A 15415-nucleotide genomic window follows, 5' to 3' on the forward strand; every position below is an offset into this window, starting at 1 on the left:
CAAAGACCACTAGAGATCATTGCTAAGGCAGCTGGATGTTCAATGTTTTAATGGAAAGTCGGGTGGAAGAAAAAAGTTGCAAAAGTAACAGGAATATTGACTTCAGGAAGCTTGGGAAGCAAAACCTACTCATACTCGAGATGTTTAAAGCATAGACTGGAGACAGTGTTTCAAGAGCCACTACACAGACATATTCAGGACTTAGGAGAACAGGGACTGGAAAGTTGTTCAGTTATTTGAAGCCCTGTTTTGAGAGGAAAGTCAATTTTGCATTTCATTTGGAAATTATGGTCTGAGAGTCTGGAGGAAGAGTGGAGAGGCACATATCCAAACTGCTTGAGGTCCAGCAGGAAGTTTCCATTGTCCGTAATGATTTGGGGAGCCATGTCATCTGCTTATGCCGTAAAGAGGAAGATGAGACACTGGACCCAGCATGGCAGCTTAAAGCTGCTACTAAAGCAACCTGGGCTTCCTAAATACCTCAGCAGGTTCATAGGCAAAATGCTTCCATGCCACGCCACACTGATGCAGTAACTTGTGGAAAGGGAGCCTCGAAAAATTGCATATACTGAATATATGTATGGCTATTGTCTTCAGTAGGCTGTGTACTAGAAACCCTTTTGTATGTTCTTATGTAATACTCTAATGTTCAGAGAAAGTGAAGCCATCAAAAATGTACAGAAATAAACACTTCAAATCTATCACTCCGTATACAATGATCAAGTTGAGCTTTGTATTTTGAACTAAATTACTGACATTCATTATAACTAATTTAATGTGAAGTCCCTGTAGTTTGATTCATTTTCCTTAACATCACGCACAAAGAAGACATACATAATGAGGCTTTAATTTTATTTTTACATTCATCTTTACAGCTTTTAAAGCTCAAAGTTCAGAGAAGACTGATGACGACGTCCCTGCAGGTGCATCATTTGCTTGCGTATGCCATGATCTGCTCCTGAAAGAGGAGATGAGGCACAATTTTACAAACAACATACTTCACAGATGCGTGTTAGGACAGAGTCGCGCCGAATGTAAACTCGTGAACTCGCAGGATTTAATATGGAAAAAAATGTCACTTTTAACTTAGCGGCTCCACAGTGAAACGCCTTCCTGAGCAGTTACAGTCGTGTCGGTCTGAATCACTTAGTAGGAAATAAAGCCGTTTCACATGAGCGGTCACTAATAAAAAGGAGTGTGAAAACGCAAGCCAACACCACTGTCCGCTGCCCCGGGGCCAACAGTGCACCCCACCCACACACTTTTGGTAACACTAAATTTGGGGCTAAACTTAGATGCTATAGTAGTAGGTTCAGAGCCCTTAAAATTATAGACATGGCTACAGTAAAGCTCCATGTAATCAGAACAGAGGGCGGAGGGTGGGGCCACAGAGTGGGCGGAGCTTTTGGGTTGACAGGTGGTTGATGTTCTCAGGTTGGCTCAGTAGAAGTGGAAGCTTACTTTTAGAGTCGGGAGCATGTTGGTGGCCTGCAGACCGAAGGTGCGTAGGAGAACCGCAGGAGCTGCGTTGGTGGAGTAAAGACGCTTCATGAGGTCGATGGCAGTCATCATGGGCAAATTGTGCCGCTGACGTTCCGTCTCGTATTCTAACAAGTGCTGTATGGCTCCTGTGTGCAGAAAATCTTAAGAGTTAAAGCACTTCAGAGATTAAGCCTTGCTCATATTATAGTTTTCAGTCAGGTGGAAGCTTGCAGAATTTTAACGAATTGGTATGTAATGATTATTTGTTTGCTTTTTTTGACCTTCGGTATTTTTGCCAATGCCTGCTAGTTTTTAAAGTGAGGGTACTGCTCGTTTTGTTCCTTTGTTACTATTAACGCCTTGCAAAAACATTCACACACCCTGAATTTATTAATGACTGTTCACCTTATAATCACAGTTTTCAGACTGTTTATTGGGATTTTATGTGATAGTCTAACAGAAAGTAGAGCATAACTGTAAAATGGAAAGCAAATAACAAATGGGTTTTAAAATTTATTACGCACTTTCAGTCAATATTTTATAGAATCAACTTTTGTTGCAATTTCATCAGCAAGTCTTTTTAGGTATGTCTCTGTCAGCTTTGTACGTCCAGAGCAGGGTTCTGCAACCTGAGGCTTCCAAAACAAAATATAAATTTTGTACCTATTTTTTTTCTCGTCTTAAAATAAAGGAATAATAAAGGTTCTTTTTTGTCTAAAAATTACAACTAAATTTATATAGTCGATATGTATCTTTTTCAAAAAGGTGACATATTATGAATGAGTTTTATTTCACTGGACTGAGGGTGAAAATGACTCTTTGGATTGTAAAAGTTGCAGACAGACCCCTAATCTAGAGCCTGAGCTTTTAAGATCAGTTAGACTAGATGTATATCACGATTCAGAATATCGCAAAAATAATTTCAATTGAAATTAAGTGTAGACTTTGACTAGGCCGTTCTAGAACATGAATATGGTTTGACGTAAACTGCTCTGCTGTAGCTCTCGCAGCACATTTAGCAGTTTACGTCAAACCATATGAACCTCCACCTCTGTCTCAAGACTTTTGCCGTGTTAGACATGTTTTCTTCCAGGATAACCCTGTATTTAGCCCCGTCCATCCTTCCTAAAGCTTCCCAGCAGGATGCTGCTGCCACCACCACGTTTCACTGCAGGGAAGGTGTGATAAGCACTGTTAGTTTTGCATGTTGGTCAAAAACGTTCAATTTTGGTCTGATCTGCCCAGAGAACATTCTTCCACGTTAACCGTTTCTGTTTTCCCGGAATGGATTTTGTTCGGCTTGAAACTCGAGATCTCTTGTGGCTTTCCTTTCTGTCAGCAACTTTCTTTTTTACTTCTGTTAGCAACTCTTCCATAAAAACAGGTTTGCAGAGTGCAAACTAATAGGTGTCCTGTCAACAGATTTTTCCACCTGAGCTGTGATTTGCGCAGTTACTCCAGTGCTCTGTGAGGTGATTAAGGTTTGGGATATTGTTTTGCAACCTATGCCTATCTTAAAACTTCTCCATAACTTTATCTACGATCTGTCTGCGGTATTATTTCTTCATCATGTTCACTAATGTTCTATTGTGGCTTCCAACGGTATTTTGATGCAGTGGATTGTATGTAGGGGTATTAGAGTAAAGGGGATATGCCAGAGATTTCAGATTTCTATTTGGACAAACTTTTGGAAACCAGAAATCATCTCCTTCAGAGTTGCACCCAACTTTGTGTTGGTCTATTTAATAAATTCTCAATCCAATATATTGGCTTTAGTGGCGGTAACAGGACAAAAATGAGAAAGCCAGAAAACCTGCTTATTTTTAAAGATTAGTACTACACGTTGTGTTGGAACAGCGGCCATGGAAACGAGCTCAGAGCAAACCACATGTTGTCTGTTTAAAGTTCTCACTGACCCAGGTCCTTCCCATTAAAAGCTGCCTGGCTCAAGAGATGTGTGAGGCAAGCCACATCCCCGAAACCCAAGTTGACTCCCTGACCTGCCAGCGGATGGACACGATGTGCTGCATCTCTGAAAACACAAACATACCATCGTGGACATCATGCTGCTCCACAGACAGTCAATATTTCATGCTTTCATACAATAAAGAAGCTAAAAACAGGTACAACGTTTAAAAAGCAGATTTTTTTTTGGGGGGGTGGGAAGCCATGATGTGCAGAGTATTCTCGTCTTACCCGATGAGAGCCACTCTGTGCCTGATGTACTCTGACGCATGACCGACTCCCAGCGGGAACATGACTCTGCTTTTCGGGCCGATCCCCGCCACACTCGGTGGAAGCTGCCGTGGTGAACCGGCGGATGGCATGATGGCTGACAGGGCGCCCCGGAACAAAGCGCCGGCTGTCTCAATTAGGTCTGACTGATTCTCATTGCTCCACTGTCACAGACATATTCACACAGAGACAAAAAACAGGCATTATTCTCATGAGTGGACAGAGAATCTAGTTGACACAGGGAGTAAGAAAAAAAAAAACTTGAGGCCAGCAAAATAGCTCCCACCCCCTCCTTCCTAACTAACTGGTTTGGCAGGGCCTCAGGAGCTCGGCTAATTGAAAGAAGATGCCGGCCAGGCAATGCAGTTGAATTAGCTCTGTTTGAAAAACATTCCATGCAGTAATGGTCGACACTGGAAGACCACAGGTTTAATTAGCAAACCAGGCTTAAAACCAAGCGTGACTCAGTCGTGGTGACCCCATCCATCAGGAGGGCGAGTAAAAATAGCCACCTTGGGAAAACGGAGGTTCTCCCAAATGTAGAAAAAACACACAAAGGTATATCATTCCTGCAGGGAAACTATTATTATTATTCTATTTGGTTTTGGCCCAAACTTCAACGAAGATGTTTGTGTGAGTCACTCAAAAGGAGGTCAACATGCAGGTGTTTGGAGAATCCCCCCCACAAGCAAAGACAGAAATGTTGCAACATCTCACTGGCTGACCTGAATACTGACTGTAAATAAAACAGAAGTGAGACTGTTAGGTCTAAGTTTTCTCTGGACAAATTTATAGATTTAGGGTATATTTCCATGTGAATGTTTATTATTTTATTTTGATTCTTTATTTTTATATTTAGTCATATTTAAATTACAATATCAGACCTATATATATATATATATATATATATATATATGTATATATATATATATATATATATACATATTTATTTATTTTTTTAAAGTTTTATATAGCTTATTGTGTTCACTAATATTTAATACCTGGGAAGGATTCAACAAATTAGTAATTTCCCCTCGTAATCAATAAAGCATAATCTATTCCAGACTCACAAAGGCCGAGTTGATGGCGTCAACGAAGCTCTCCTCGTCCAGCTCCAGCAGCTCCTCTGCAAGGTGATGGCTGGTTGACCACACCAGTGAGCTCTTTGTGTCAGAAAGCTACACACAGATAGCAGCATCATCAGATACTTTTGCAACAGGTGGATACTTTACAAGAAATAACTACGACTGTTAAAAATGAGAAAGATGACCGGTAACATAGCAATGGGTCCAGTTGGGAGAAACCTTTGCCAGGCAACATTGTTCTCTGTGGGCTGAAACACACAAACCAAAGTATTAGTTTTGCTGCAATGTATGTTAAAGATACATTGCAAAAATACTCATAACGCCTGAACTTTGACACATTTCAGGATGTTGCGACCACAAGCAATGTTAAAAGTTGAGGTTTGTTATAAGCACTTGCTTTGCCACAAATTTTCATTTGAATTTAGTTCTGGATTTCGACTGGGTGTCCTTCCAGATGTTTGGATCTCCTATGTAAACTGTGGAAAAAAAAAAACTCTTGCAATTTTCAGAAGTTGGACTAAACAGCTTGAGATGTTGTAGATTTTATTTACTAACTAGATGACCTCTGGATGGGATTGGATTTTATTTATGATTATCATAATATAGAGTAATATATGCATATTCATGCACACCACACTTTTAGCATTTTTATTTTTACTTAAAGGCTTATTCGATTTATTATGCTTCATTGAACAGGTTGCTGCTCATTGAACTGGGTTGCTATGAAACAGTGCCCGTCGAATGTAACTTATTGGGAGGTTTTTGAAATGGGTCATTTTCCAGACACCAAAAAACATCTTGCCAAAAAGCGGTTTCCTGTGTTTTTAGGCACTTCAGCTGTTTTTAGAAGCAGTAGAGAACCAAATGGAAGCATGAAAACATGCAAAATGTGAATTTGCATAACAAGTCCCGTTTAAACCATGTATTATAATTATGAAGCTTTATGTTGGCCTATTACATCAAACCTTAAAAAAGTAATAATACCTCTGACAGATGTAGCACTGCAACCACAGCAGACTGGTCATAGTTCCACTTGACTGTGGGTATTCCCAGTTTCTGTCTCACCATTGAATTTGGCCCATCAGCACCGATCTGCAAAACACAAGAAGAGTAGAAAACTCAGAAGGAAAGGATGTAAAAAATAGTAATTGTTTGTATGGTTCAGTTTGAAATACCAGCAGCTTTGCTTGAAGAGTTTCTCCATTAGCCAAAGTGACCTTCACCCAGGGGATGGACTCGGCTGCGTGATGAGGCATTGGCCATGTGTACTTCACCACCTTAGACTTGTACTTAACTTGCACGTTTTCTGACAACAAGAACACAGAACATGTGACTTCTATATATATATATATATATATATATGCATATACACAAGGAGCCAAAAGAAAACTGTTACTGAAAATACAGCTACAAAATGTGTGAGTTTCTCACATCAAAAGGGGTAAAATTGGCTTTATGAATGCATCATCTTACTAAATCAGTAATTTGCTACTGAAAAGAAAAAAAAAGCGAAAGGAAAGGATGCCTATCTTGCAGCCAAAGTGGGGAAAGATCTATAAACCACCCCATAAAACACTACTGGTTTTCCTCGCTGGCACGTGGTAACTGCCAGGCTTTTCATTTGACAATCTCCTTAATGGCCTTGGCCTGCCGCACTACACTGACTAATAGTGTTTACCTACAAGCACGCCACTCTGCACTTTGGAAATGCTGCCAGCATCTTAGATTTTTACACTAAAGCTGCCACTTTTCCCAAAAATATCAGCATCTGGACATCCCACACATGGAAGGATTCTGGCTCATGCTGACTTGGAGCGCGAGCCAGATCCGCAGAGCAGCTACTGGTTCCTGCAACACGGTTGTCAAATATGGGTTTTCTCTGATTGGATGGAACGCATGGTTACATTGAAAACAGCTGGCGGGGGGACCGCACTTTTTCTTTTTTTTTTCTTGCATGTAACTGCATCTTCAGCATAACACTGTGATGGCTAAAATGAGAGCAGGGACACATGCGAGGCACATGAGGCAAAAAAACGTGCCGCGACCACATGCCCGCCGTTTGGTGTGAAATGTTGAAAACTGTTTATAAATATGTCATTTAAACTGTCAAGCACATAGCAGAGAGTTTTTATTTGCTCAGATGTCAACAGAGCCACACACTGTAAGTGACTGTGTGTGTCGGGAGGGATGGCAGAGCTTAGGAGCACATGGCAACTTTAAATAGGTCACTGGACCAACGCACGTGTCCTCAGAGGGTGCTGAGATGCTGCAAGTCCCAAAATGTGAGTTTTTATTGAATTTGAAGGAAAAACATGGACGGCTCCAAGAGCTTGTCTTTAAAAACACTCATAGAGAAAGAAGACAAATAAAACCAGATGACAGGAAGGGATGCAGGTGGTGCCAAAATCAACGCTCATTAAGCAAACTGGAGAGAAAATCTTGCTACTGTGTGGAACTTCATGTTTTATTCACATTTATTGCAGAAAAAAAAGGTACTAAACATGTCTCCACTGGCTAAATACTTATTAAGACAGACTTTGTTAGTCAACTTTCAGACATTTCCTGCCTGGAGAAATTAGTCTCATCCATTACTGGTGTGATTTTTTTTTTCTTCCACAAAAAAAAAAAAAGTCTTGAAAGTTTTAATCTTCTTCAGGCCTCTTTTATGCTTTAGTTATTCCTAATGTTAAAACTGGGTTCAAGTCAGGTAGTTTTAGCAGATTTACTTTCTTCTTAGACTCCTTAGACATTAATTTGGGGACTATGCTGAGCTTCCACCCATGTTTCATCTTCAAAGTCTCATCAAATAGGTCTACATTCATCTTTCCTCAATTACATCAAGTCTGTGAGTACATTATTGTAAACTGCAACCCCAGACCATAATGTCCCCATTTCCAAACCTCCGTTGGTTGGTTTTTGTGGTGATGTACCCACAAAAACTTCTCCAAACAATGTGTGCAGAATTCAGTGTTGGTCTCATTTCACCAGAATATTCCCTGAACGCTTGATGACATTTCATCTTTTATTTAATGTTGATCAATTCTTGTCTCAATATAGCCCAGAAAAGTCTATTAAAAATAAGAAAGAAGTAGGAGGATAATCAATCAATTTCAACCACCTTTCAACCTCTTTGGACATTAAGAGACATCTTCCTCTGGATGACTTTTTATTTTTAACTACATTTACTAATAGTAAAAACCTCTTCAGGGGAGTTATTCTACCAGTTATTTGTTGATTTGTCTAAATGTTCTATAGAAAACTTTAATAGAGCTCCAGCAGGCCTTTTTTTCAACATAGCTTGTGCAGCTACTGGATTAAGTATCCTTCTTATGGAAAAACTGCTTCAGCTTTCTTGACCTTTTTCCACCTCATTTTCCTCATGTGCTTAATATCTACTTCCTGTATCAATCTGCTTTCTCATTTTGGACTTATTTGTGTTGTTGCCTCTGTATGTGTGGATAATGTCGATTCTTACAGACCCATGTGAATTTAAAAGTGTCAGTGTTTTCAATACTTATTTTTCCCACTGTGTCCTGTACTCACCAGGCATTGCATCCAGCTGTCTGGTGATCGCAGCCACAACAATGTCATTCTCCACAATGTATGCCATCTCGTCCAGCAGGTCCTCTTTATCGAACGTGATCAGGGCATCAGAACAAGCATCCCAAACCTAAATGAGAGACTCGTTATGCCTTTGGTCTGCAAGTCTAAAAACTGAACGCATCCTTTCTTTTCTCTATTTATAGCTGGAGTGGGAGATGCAGCGTTTCATTAAGGTTAGGCTAAAAACATTAAAGCCGGAGGGTTAAGTTAGCAGTTGTCACAAAGATGGACAGCTGTGTCTACATCTTAATGGCGCTCTGTGGGACCAAGAACCCAAATTACATTTCTGGTGTGGATTTGTTTTTGTCAAACACTAACTGGGATATACAAATAAAAAATGACATGTTTGTTAAGGTTACAGAGTAAGTCAATATTTATTCACAACCCAAAAGCAGCATAATGAGTTATAATTTTAAGCTAATGTCCAACCCCGGTAGAGTCAAACACGAGGGCGTGAAAAGTGTTTGCACAAGGTTAATCCTCTCCTGGACGGTGACTATGGTGACAAAAACCCATCATTCTGCAGTAATATGCTGCTGCACTGCTTTTACTTTTTTTTTCCAACTTGCCATAAAGTAGGGGGATATACCCCACAGTAAAACCACTAATGGTAGTTGGTTTGCAACTTGTGATAAGTGGTTGGGAGGAAAGATTTACTGAGACCAGCCCAAAAATCGTTTTGGTTTTGTTAAATGCTGGTGAAATGATGGAGCTTTGGGGCTGAATAAGTTATTGCTTTTTGTCTAAGCTTTAGAGAATATTCCCTCTTAGAACTTTATAGAACAAAATGTGGGAAAACTCTTGCATCTCGTGCAAAATTCTCAGTGCCTTGTGGACATTTCAGGAAGCCTTTACTAGCGGGAAAGCGTACTATTTAGAGCTGACCTTCTCTGCATATTTTCCAGCTCTATGGTTGACATGTATATGACTGAAATTTGAGTGGCAAACAAGCCAAAACAGTGGTAGAAGAGTGAAGGTATAATGGGAGAGGTACACTACTATAATAACTGTAGGGCAATGCATGATGACATCTTGGGCCCAAAGAGAAACCCTGCGGTTAAGTGTTTGGTACACAGCAACCACATCTGACAAGAGGCACTGAGGCTGCGCCCGCAGCCGTAAAGTGGGTTAACTTTGCAGCAAACAACCACTCTCCTAATCTTTCATCTTCTCGTCGTTGTTCACATGAATCTTCATAATTAGAAGATGTGGAGAGGAGGTAACAATTTGAAACATCAAAATGAGTTACTCGTCATAGAAAACATGGCTTTAATAAATAAAACTTGCACAGTCAGAGAACCATTCAGCGCTTTGAATGTGCCCGACATTGGCCTTCTTTAAATATAACTCAGGTTCTTTGGCATTTAGGGTGCCACAGGCGCAGCAGAGCTCCTGAAAAAGGGGCATAAATTGCCCAAAGGAATGAGCGAAATGCATGGTACATGAAACCACCTTTTGCTATTTTAATGCGAACAATTACATATCGTATACATGATTATACGATGCTGCATTGTGTTGCCTGCTGATTAATCTGGCTGAATGAGTACAAGTTGAATGTCACAGATTTTTCTCTCCACTAATTGTACAGTGCTACAACTTATGGATGACAGAAATACATAAAGTATGCCAATAAAACAGAGTCTGGAGGAGACATTAGGGAAATTTTAAGTTGCATAACAAGGGAATTTGTTGAGATATTTTGCATTACAGAGATATCGTCAACTGGAGAGCAATCTTTTCAAAATATTTAACAAAACAACACAGTAGCAGAATATAAAAGTATTTATATTCCTTTATTTTTTGTTTACATTTTGTAAAGTTGTAATCATAAACTTTTATGTATTTTGGGGGGGATCTTGTTATAAACAAACACAAAGTAGTGAAGTGGAAGGAAAACAACACATTGCATTTTTATTCTTTTAGAAATAAAAACCTGAAAGGTGTGTGAGCTCCCATGAGTCAATGCATTGCAAATGCAAATTTTTGTCCAGTCTTCTTTGTAAAAACGCAAAAGCAAAGTCATACTGGACGGAGAGTGACTGCTAAAATTTTACATTTGCTCCCATGCTCCAATACCTGACATATTTATGAGTATTCTTGGAACAATTGGATGCATCCCGGATTCAACATACCAGAATCTAAAGAACTGTTAATGAACAAATCTTTGGGAAACTTGCTGACATGCCAATAAGGTAATGGTAATTCAATCTTTTTGATTCAGGTGTTTTGGTGGAGTCAGGGCTGAACTGGGACCAAAAACGCTCCTGTGAGTTTTGGCTATGGCGCCCCACCATAATTATTTATACGACATGCAAAGGCACACGACGTACCAGAGGATATATTTACACATTGTGTTTTTTCGAAAGTCAAAATAAAGCACAGGAGCCTAAAGGGAGGAGAGTAACTGCGTTAAAAAATTAAATTGACACGTTCTCTCGCTACTCTGTGCATCTCGGGAGATGGCCCATCTTGAAGTGAAAGTGAATATCAGGAAATCTCTAACAGAGATGCATTTTCACCTTATTACGGAATATGCTGTTTATACAAAAACAGAAATATGCCAATAGTGATCCAATATCCATCAAAGTGGCTCCTCAAAGTATGAAAAACAGAGAATTTTACTAGTGTTACTTCTCTGGTTACTCTTTCGTCGATCAATCATCTATTTCAGCAAGCAAAGTTTCTCTAATATTATAAGATAATAATAACTGAAGGCTGTAACACCTGCTACAAATTGTAACTTTATGGCAACATAAAAAAGCACTAAATTGGAACACCGAGCAGCATATTAATTTAACATAGCATTATTTGAAAACACAGGCTGTCTCTCACACACAGTTTGTGCTCAAAACTGTAGTTTTGTACACCAATCCCTTGTGACTCTATGACCTAACATTATTATCCACGTTCTATGTTTGACAAAATTAAACAAGTGTCATAATCATTTCTTGTGTTCAGCTTTTCTACATTTGGCTACACCTTTCCCAGATAGTATTTAGTGAAAACTAAACACATGTACTATGGTTTTATGTGTTACAGCCGTAGTACACATATAATCAGTGTTAACACAGATTATATGTTACTGCAGCTGTAACACATAAAGCCATAGTGTTACTTTGGCTGTATGTTTAGGGCCATTGTCCAGCTAGAAAGTGAACCTCCATCTGAGTCTCTACTGACAAAATGTCTTTTACAGGGCGGATCTTATTTTCGTCCAGCATTACCTCCATTCATCTTCCCACCCTAACCAGCTTCCCCTCAGCATCATTCTCCTACCACCTTGTTACCAGGTGGTAACTTCAGTGCATGTTTAGTTTTCTACCACTCACAGATGTCCTCGTGGGTTTTGTAATTGTGTCACAGTGTTTACATTCTCACATGCTTTGTGAGATTTTCAAAGCTTGGGATATTATTTTATAACTTAACCATCCTTTAAACTTTTCCAGAACTGTGGCCCTGACCTGCCTAGTGTTTTTCTTGGTCTTCATGTTGCTGTTTGTTCCGTGATGTTCTCTATAAAACTCTGAGATCTTCACCAACAGCTGGATTTATACTGGGATTAAATTACACAGATGAACTTTATTTATTAATAACACAGCAGGCAGTTGATTGCATTGGATTTTATGGGTATCAGAGTAAAGGGCTAAAAACAAATGCACACCACACCTTTTTTTATTTGAAAAACAATGTTGCCATTTTCTCTCCACTTCACAATTATATGTTTCATTGTGATCTTCTGTCCAATGGATCAGCAACCTGTACTATCCAGACAGAGATTTTTGCTACTACTCATGATAAATAACTGGATCTTGAGCTGCAAATGATCCAACATGACATTTGAAAAAAAAATGTAATGTAAAATATGTAAAAATATAATGTTTTATAAATACCTACAATATATAACATTTAATATTGGTAAAGAACCATATTTTTATTTCTATTTTGAGGTTTCAGAACATAAAAACATATTAAATTTGTGCAAAAGAGAAGTTCTTCACCTTTGTCTTAAAATTTTATGCCATTATACCATTAAAATACATTAAAAAGCTGTTAAAATTGACATTTTTACTACTTTTAGATTTAAGTGCTCAATGCTATGTCATTTTGGACCAATTGGCCCCACAGATCCCTGTCCAATTGCAGTGAAATACAAAGAAACATGTAATTTTAGTGTAATAAAATGAGAAAGACTTCAAGAATATAAGCACTGATTCCAGGGCACTGCCTCTATCATTTTCTTACATAAATAAAATCAACAATGTTTTGTCGTAATTAACATATAAATCTACCTGCATCCTTTTATAGGGTTTGCATCTCATCCTTGTGATTTGCTCCCATGCTCCAATACCTGCAAAAAATATATTTTTTTTACATTAGAAGATACTCCTGAAAATATCTGCAACTAAAAATATGAAACCTATCAAAAAGAAATATAAATGTAATGGTAGGTTCCCAGGTTTAAAATTAACTTTGACACCAAAACTCTCCAACCTTGTTGAAAACTTTATAACAGTCATAAAGTTTTCTTTTGCTACATCATAAAGAAGTGGAGATGCAGAACATCTTAATTATATTCAAAATGACTGTATGATGTTTATAGTAAGAAGCCAGAAGAATAGTGGTTCCATAAACAAGTTATTGGTCAACCTTTTACATAAGTGCCAGTGGAGGGAATCGAGGTCAAAGCTAAACAATGTTTCACATTTATACAGCGTTTTGTACGCATTCCTCCACCTTGCACAACTGTGTTTATTTCAAATATTGTAGTGACAACTTGTAGCCCCAAACAAATACAATTTAATCCCAACAATCCTATAAAGAATCATTTTGAAAAAAAAAAAAAATAAAAAAATAAAAAATGCTCCATTTAATGTTTATTATACTGGAGAGACGAGGAGATTATATAAGATTTGTCATGGGCTAGTATGGGATTCTCACATGTTGAAGATAACCTTTTGTAAATTGATCACATTTTCAAGTTATCACAGTATGTATTACCACAATAATTTATGAGAACTGTATAACACAATCTCATTGTTCAAATTAAAACATGAAAGCTGAACATATTCATTATTATTATATAAGCGTATTAGAATATTTTGTTATTGGGGAGACCGAAGGGCAGGCCAAAATGCACCGAAGGAACTGCACATCTTTTATTGCTTTGGAATGTCTTGAGACTCCCCAGAATGAGCTGGAGAGTCTTACTGGGGTGAGAGGTGTCTGGGTATCCCTGATGCGCCTGTTCTCCCCACAACACAATAACCGGAAAACTATGTGTTGAGGGGTGAATGGAAAGACATTTGACATTGACTTAGTCTAAAATTAGATTTGCTTGTTATGATATCTGATTAGGTAGAACCTGCAGTTAGCTGCTTATTAGAAGTTTCAATCAGAGCTCCTACAGTTTCAACAACACAAAGGTTCTTGGTATTAATGACTGGGAAATTTCACACACCTGAATTTGTTGTAATTGTAAGCGAGGGAAAGGGGAATTAATCTTTTTTCAGCCAGCTGACCAGCAGTATGCAGTAATGGATAAATGACTGCATTATTCTAAGCTCCTTACAGTCACTGAAAACTCTATTCCCTCCAGTATTTTCTATGGCAGCTCATTAAAATGATTATAAGCAGCCTATTGCTATTTAAGATAAATGCAAATTATTAAGTGCAAAGAAAGAAAATCTGAAAATATGCATGCATTTTTTTAAATTTATATTTTAGAAGAAAAATGAAGGCATCAAACAGCCAACAGATTCAACTCCTCGATCCTCACTTTTCCTGACTTTAACCTTCACAGTGGTGTTCAGAAAAACCTCTTGGCTGTCAGGAGACTGATCCCTGCTAAGCCTGAGTAACTGAATGTCTGATCCCTAACTTACCATGTGGGGCCATTTAAAGGTCACACACACACCCACAGCATACAACATGTTTAGAATGAGACAAATAAGATAGAAAATATCAGGTTTGGTTGATTGCTTTGTGTTAAACTGCCTACTGTACCGCTGAGGAGTGTGGCTGATCCTGGACTGATGGAGCTGACTCTGGTGCTGTAGGTGTCAGGCACTCTGTCCATTACTTTCTTGTGGCCGGCTTCTAGGAGCAGAATCTTCTTTCCTGCCAAGTTGGGATCCATGCCTATGAGAATTGTATCATATTAATTATAGATCCTGCATGAAAATAACAGCCTTCACATATGCTTAAGTCTGTTTGATTATAATGTGGTGCAGACACATTACCCAATGCTGTTATTATTTTTTAGAGGGATGGATATCTTTAATGAGTCTAGTTAAAAGCAAATTGCCTAAATTAGTATAATAACAAGTCAAACTCACCTAGGGAGCAAGCCATTGCAGATCCAACCATCCCTCCCCCGGATATAATCACATCATATACCTCAGTTTTAGAAGAATCTGTCCTATTTTCTGAACACACCAATCCTCTCCTGATGATATTTACAGCTGGTAAGTGCTTCTCTGTTATAAGACATCGACCAAGTCCGTTTAGGACTAGTGGTGCCTTTGTGAGCTTGTGCATTATTTTTTCTTCAGTCTGATATCACATTAAAGAAAAGTAAGTCCGGAAGTCCGAACGCCGTCATACAGCAACCAGAGAGAAAGTCTCTCCTTGGATATGTCCTAATAAAGACAGCTGTGTCCTCTCTGTAATCCAGCCATGTTGTGTTGACAAGCAAGCGCTCCAAAAAGAACTGCTTCCGGGTTCCCGTCCAATCACAATCGACGTAATTTACGTCTGTAATAAGTGACGTTTCGCTTTTGTCCACAAGCAGCGCTAATGCTGCCAAAACTCGCATTTGGCTCACTTCAAGCGTGTTAAAAATAAATTTATTTCATGACTCAACTGATATGCTTTACGTAAAGTTGGAGTACGCTTCGAAAGAGGGATACACTTCCTGAAAGTCATCTGTTTCCAGGTTAGTAGCTCATTGTTAGTTTGTAAAATATAATCGACTCGTTTTGCTTGTTAGCCGCTTATGAGCGTTAAAACAT

The 15415-nt window shown here is 38.7% G+C and overlaps 1 protein-coding gene and 1 long non-coding RNA gene across 2 annotated transcripts; one reads left to right on the forward strand and one right to left on the reverse strand.

Annotated features, from left to right (window-relative positions):
- Nucleotides 1–831: 831 nt before the first annotated feature.
- On the reverse strand, nucleotides 832–15124 carry coq6 (coenzyme Q6 monooxygenase). The gene is made up of 12 exons (XM_015055357.1): nucleotides 14741–15124; nucleotides 14409–14543; nucleotides 12695–12753; nucleotides 8346–8472; nucleotides 5978–6108; nucleotides 5787–5894; nucleotides 4988–5050; nucleotides 4788–4895; nucleotides 3679–3881; nucleotides 3399–3514; nucleotides 1462–1628; nucleotides 832–958 (listed from the first exon to the last, which is right to left on the reverse strand). Exons 1-12 carry the CDS (start codon nucleotides 14940–14942, stop codon nucleotides 929–931), a joined length of 1449 nt encoding a protein of 482 aa, XP_014910843.1. The 5' UTR covers nucleotides 14943–15124; the 3' UTR covers nucleotides 832–928.
- LOC106961556 (uncharacterized) lies at nucleotides 1635–2987 on the forward strand. The gene is made up of 2 exons (XR_001427797.1): nucleotides 1635–1805; nucleotides 2425–2987. It is a non-coding gene; the product is annotated as an uncharacterized LOC106961556 (long non-coding RNA).
- Nucleotides 15125–15415: the final 291 nt, after the last annotated feature.

This window comes from Poecilia latipinna, unplaced genomic scaffold, assembly GCF_001443285.1.
Source record: "Poecilia latipinna isolate Pla-1442-1.1 unplaced genomic scaffold, P_latipinna-1.0 Scaffold1312, whole genome shotgun sequence".
In the NCBI taxonomy this organism is placed as follows: domain Eukaryota; kingdom Metazoa; phylum Chordata; class Actinopteri; order Cyprinodontiformes; family Poeciliidae; genus Poecilia; species Poecilia latipinna.

Bases quoted from the DNA above. Each gene is read 5' to 3' on its own strand.
- coq6 (XM_015055357.1), bottom strand. From the start codon at position 14,942: ATGCACAAGCTCACAAAGGCACCACTAGTCCTAAACGGACTTGGTCGA. The intron at 8,473-12,694 runs GTAGATTTATAT...TCTCTCATTTAG, and splicing joins AACCCTATAAAAGGATGCAG to GTTTGGGATGCTTGTTCTGA. The intron at 3,882-4,787 runs GTGAGTCTGGAA...TGTCTGTGACAG, and splicing joins ACGCCATCAACTCGGCCTTT to TGGAGCAATGAGAATCAGTC.